The sequence below is a fragment of the Haplochromis burtoni genome, unplaced genomic scaffold (assembly GCF_018398535.1).
Source record: "Haplochromis burtoni strain Fernald_Lab_line unplaced genomic scaffold, NCSU_Asbu1 Contig_3507, whole genome shotgun sequence".
NCBI classification, from domain to species: Eukaryota; Metazoa; Chordata; class Actinopteri; order Cichliformes; family Cichlidae; genus Haplochromis; species Haplochromis burtoni.
This window is the reverse complement of record NW_024585868.1, coordinates 242-5,260: the sequence shown is the minus strand read 5'-3', so window position 1 is coordinate 5,260 and position 5,019 is coordinate 242. Positions and strand designations below refer to the sequence as shown.

Genomic DNA, 5,019 nt, shown 5'->3' with positions numbered 1-5,019 from the left:
TCTCTCTCTCCACTGTGAGTGGATGTAGCTCGACCATGATTCTCTCTCTCTCCACTGTAAGTGGATGTAGCTCGACCATGATTCACTCTCTCCACTGTAAGTGGATGTAACTCGACCATGATTCTCTCTCTCCACTGTAAGTGGATGTAGCTCGACGTTGACACTCTCCCTCCTGGTCTCTGGTCCTCCCTCGTTCAGCCTGACATCATCTTCTTGGTTTTCCTTTGGACAGATGAAGCTCTGAGATAAAGGTAAACAGATCATTGATCGTTCGATTGATTGTATTGATATTTGAGCTTCTGATGCTCAGACAGTCTTAGACTCTGCGTGTGCAGACAGGTTGTGTTTTGTCCTCTCTGATTTCCGATCCGTTGGAGCTCTCTCCCAGTTAAAAGGGAGTTCTTCCTTCCCACCTTCGATTGCCCCTCTAATATTGTAGGCTCTTTGACTGCTGCTGTAAACCCGAGCTGTATACATAAAGTTAAATTTTGCCTGAATATAGGGAGCACGGGACCTGAGTGATTTAAGTAAATCTGTTAATGAGCTTGATCTTCTTTAAAACCAGCCAATCGGAGAGCTGCAGATCAAGTCTTGACCTCTCAGGTGTGTGTGTGTTTCCATGGTTACCATGATTGGATTAAAGGTGTCAGCGGGTGCCCTCTGTGGTTCAACCTGAGCATGTGTGGTCATAGTTACATACTCTGCTCTATCTCTCCTGATGCCATGACTGAGGCAACACATTTGCACACACCATCATCGTGTTATTGCACAACGTGCATGTCTCTGGACAGCCTCTGGTGGCAGCCAGACAAACCAGTGAAAGCCTCCACCTGCTCTCCAGTTGCTGTACCTAAGGGTCCAAACTTTAGGATTTATGGTCTCTGAGGAGAACCAGTCACAAATGAGCCACAGCTGAGGGTCCTGTTTCAGAAAGCCGGTTCACTGAGGCTCAAGTCCTGAAGGGGGTCATGGTTCATAGTGGTCCTACTCAGGTGGTCCTAGTCCCTTAGGAGGTTGAAGGTTTCCAGTGCCTGGTGGTTTGAGTGTTCAGCTTCAAGTCATCACAGTCTCTAATGTGGACTCAGACCTACCTTCAGATTAATTATCCCCAGAGAGAAGCATCTCTGTGACATCACCTGGAGACTCATCACAAACCCCACAGAGTCACAGCTGCAGGAGGTCAGAGGAAATGTGGTCGTTTCAGAGGTTTTGACAGTCAGCTTTCAAACGCTGATACAAGCAAGCATCCTACGTGTGGTTAACTGCATCTCATTCATAGTTACTGTGGAAATGACACTTAAGTCATGTGATGTCAAACAGAAGGTCTTCTTCTGAGGGTTTATTGAAGTATTCTCACCTTAAAACAGAGCGTGGTCCTCTGTGAAGGGGCCAGCAGGTCCCTGTGACCTTATCACCTTGGAGCTTCTACATTGTCATCATCTTTTAACGAAGCACTACCTAGGCCTCTAAATTCTTAATCTGTTATTCACTTTAATACCTAACACAAGATTAAGGAGCAGATGTTAAAGGTAAGATGTTACATCATTCAGGTGGCAGGCTGGTCGATGGATTTAAAACCTCTGCTGTAGTATAAGGCAAGGCAAGGCAAGGCAAGTTTATTTGTATAGCACAATTCAACAACAAGGTGATTCAAAGTGCTTTACAGAGACATTAGAAACAAAAACAAATAAAAAGCATGATTTAAAATTGATTAAAACAAGCAAATAAACTAACTAACTAATTAACAAACAAACAACAGCATATAAAATCAAAACAGATCAAATCAGAACAGTAGATAAAATCAGTAGTTAAATGTAAGTTTTGAAATTTAAGCTTAAAGTGTGGATTTGGTGCTATAAACTTACAGGTCATGTGATTCTGGCTACCCACAGTCCACAGTGACGCAGTGGTTAGCACTGTTGCCTCACAGCAAGTCCTGAGTGTGATTCCACTTTGAATTTGACTGCATGTTCTTCTGCTGTCCATGTAACTGTGACATGTGACTGCATTGCGTCCAGAGGAAGCCAAACCCTGTAAAAGCATCAGTGTACATATGCAATGTTGGTCTATAAAATCTATTTAAAACAATAGCGTGCTCTTCTGTTTTGACTGGTATGTTTAGTGTAAATGTGTTTTCAGTGTTACAAACAAGTGATTCATACAGATTTCTGATGCTTGTCTCCTCTGAGTTGTATGTCCAGCATTATTAAGTCTTATTACAGACTGCCAGAGCCGGTCCAGTGTTCCACAACCAGTGGATTCAGCCTTCCTCCTGAATCCGAGGGTCGACTACAAATCTCTTTTCCAGAACACTGGCATACACTTTCCCAGGAAAGCTGTTGAGTGTGATCCCTCTGTAGTTGGAGCACACCCTCTAGACCCCTTGCTTAAACAGGGCAACCACCATCTGGTCTGCCAATGTAGAGGCAATGCAACACTGCAGAAACGTAACCTTCAGCACCTTCTCAGTCCCCCAGCAGGACAATAGAGTTCCTTATTGGAAAGTTATTGAGAGTTATTACCCCCACCCAGTGACTCTAAGAAGGCTGGATGGGGTGCTGGAGAACTCTGTAGGGTCATTTGGCTCATACACACAAACAAAAATTAGGACTCATTCCACGACCACAAGGCGCAGGGAACCACCAGGGAAAACTCCAACAGCAAAGGCAGCCAACCGTGGCGATACATGTAGTACCACTCTGTCCGTGCCCTCACATCGAGGGCAACTCCAGAGGGGAACACAGTCCAGGTCATCTATAGGAAACTGGTTGAGAACCAGAGCTATGCACTGAGGTCATCACATCTTAACCTCATGCACCAGCTCAGGCGCCTTTCCCACCAGAAAGGCGACATTCCATGTGCCACAAGCCAGTTTTGGAAGCTGAAAATCGGAGCGCCAGTACATCAGACTGTCTGGGGTGGCTGTAGCTCAGGTGGTAGAGCGAAAGCTTGGTGGTTCGATCCCTGGCGTCCTCAGTCTGCAAGCCAAATATCCTTGGCCAAGATCCCAAATTGCTCTCCGATACATCCATCGGAGTATGAATGTGTGTGAATGTTACTTAGAAAGCACTTGGAAAAATGTGCTTGTGCGAATGGGTGAATGTACAAGTTGTGTACAGCGCTTTGAGTGCTCAGAAAGAGTAGAGAAGCGCTATATAAGAACCAATCCATTCACCATTTACCATCTAAGCACCCAACCCTACAGCCCCTCGTGTGGGTGGTAAGCCCACAGTCTTAAACCCTGTCTTTAAAATGAACTGACATTGCAGGTTAAGTAATTCATTACGTGGAGGTTTCAGGTTCCTTGTTAACAGACAGTAGTTTGACAAACCTGAATCAGTTTTTTTGTTTCATCTTTGTTCAGGCGAGTTTGTGTTCTTGTTGACTTTCTAAAAATCTGTCTGAATCTCAGGCAGGTTGTCAGGATGCAGCTTCGATGGTTGCTAGGGGCGTGTCTGTGGTTGCTATGCATCGAAGAGGTTCGGACAACAACCTTCAAGATCGCCTTGGTCGGTCCGTGGTCATGTGACCCGTTGTTTTCCCGGGCGATGCCGACAGCAGCGGTCACGCTGGCATTGTCCAGGTTACGGACTGACACCAGTATGAGCAGAGGGTACTGGTATGATGTCAAAGTGCTGGACGAGGACTGCTCTGCCTCCAAAGGTCTGTTATCCAATCAGCCAATAGGACCTTAAAATAAAGTTCAGTAAAATATTTAGAAAGAGATTACCAGTTACAGTTACGGTTAGTTACACTAGAACAAAGTGCTACAGGGTTAACCAATCACACAATGATGAGATGGCAGCCAATTATTAGACCCCCTGTTAAAAGGGGTTTTTTCTTTCCCACTGTTGCCAAAGTGCTTGCTCATAGGGGGTCATGTGATTGTTGGGTTGTTCTCTGTATCTGTTATTGTGTGATCTACTGTACAATATAAAGCGCCTTGAGGTGACTGTTGTTGTGATTTGGAGCTTTATAAATAAAATTGAATTGAATGAACAATCAGAACACATTAGACCACCTCCAAAGGATCATTAGACATTTAATCAGTCTTATCAACACACGCTTATTTGAAGTGTGTTTATCAGCTTACAGACTGGAGTAAGTGAAATATTTTTATTTTCCTTATTTTTATTTGTGTGATATTTATTTGACCTTTGACCTTTTTATTTTAGCTCTGACCAACTTTGGGGACTTTGAAGGTTATGGCTATGCCTACATTGGACCCTTTAATCCCGCCCTCTGTCACTCTGCCTCCCTAATGACTGAGCATTGGGAGGCTGGACTCTCCTCTCCTGGTTGTCTAGATGCTGACTGGCCAAACCTGCCGCCACTGACTCCTCCCACCAGAGTCCTGTTCACCGTGCTCAGATTTTTTGGCTGGGCGCATGTCAGCATCATCACAGGTGAGGGTTTGACATCACAGTCAGAGTGGTGGGGTGGTTCTCACCATAATCTCTTCATTCAAACTTGTGTTACTTTAATTTAGCCTGAGCCGGTTATTTGATCTGAGCTTCATCATTTTAGACTGTTACACTCACATATTAGGCCCCCTTTGTTTGATTTTGGTGGTTTGACTTTTACTGCCCATCGGACTATAACTGCAGTGGTTCATTGGGACATCACAGAAGTGGAGGTGTTTTCTGTGAGGGCTTTAACTTAACCATTGTTACTTATGAGCTTCTGAATGGAGATAGAAGTGAGAGCTAGACCCAGTTTAACAGTATCGACATGTTCACCAGGACTCTTTCACCAAGGAAACTTCTTGCTGACATGAAATCCTCTCTGCCAAAGTGAAGTACAGAGATAGACAGAGACAGCTGGAGGTTCAACAGATCCACTGACCTTCTGATCCTCCAAGTCTGATTTCACCATTCTGAAGGAAAAAGGAGACATGGACCGAGCCCTTCTCTTTATGGACCCATCCAGGAGGACCTCAATTGTCCTGGTTGTCTGATTCCAACGTATTAAGGACAGCTTCTTAAAAGCTCAGATGATCTCCACAATCTTTGGTTCTTC

General features: G+C 44.6%; 1 protein-coding gene across 1 annotated transcript; it reads left to right on the top strand.

Moving 5' to 3' along the window:
* Positions 1–13: 13 nt before the first annotated feature.
* On the top strand, positions 14–4,406 carry LOC102295597 (retinal guanylyl cyclase 2; the record flags this gene model as incomplete). Its single annotated transcript, XM_042217886.1, is given in 3 exon segments — positions 14–251; positions 3,413–3,663; positions 4,176–4,406. Coding segments are annotated over 2 exon segments (469 nt in total), but the record flags the coding sequence as incomplete, so codon positions are not given.
* Between the last annotated feature and the right edge of the window lie 613 nt (positions 4,407–5,019).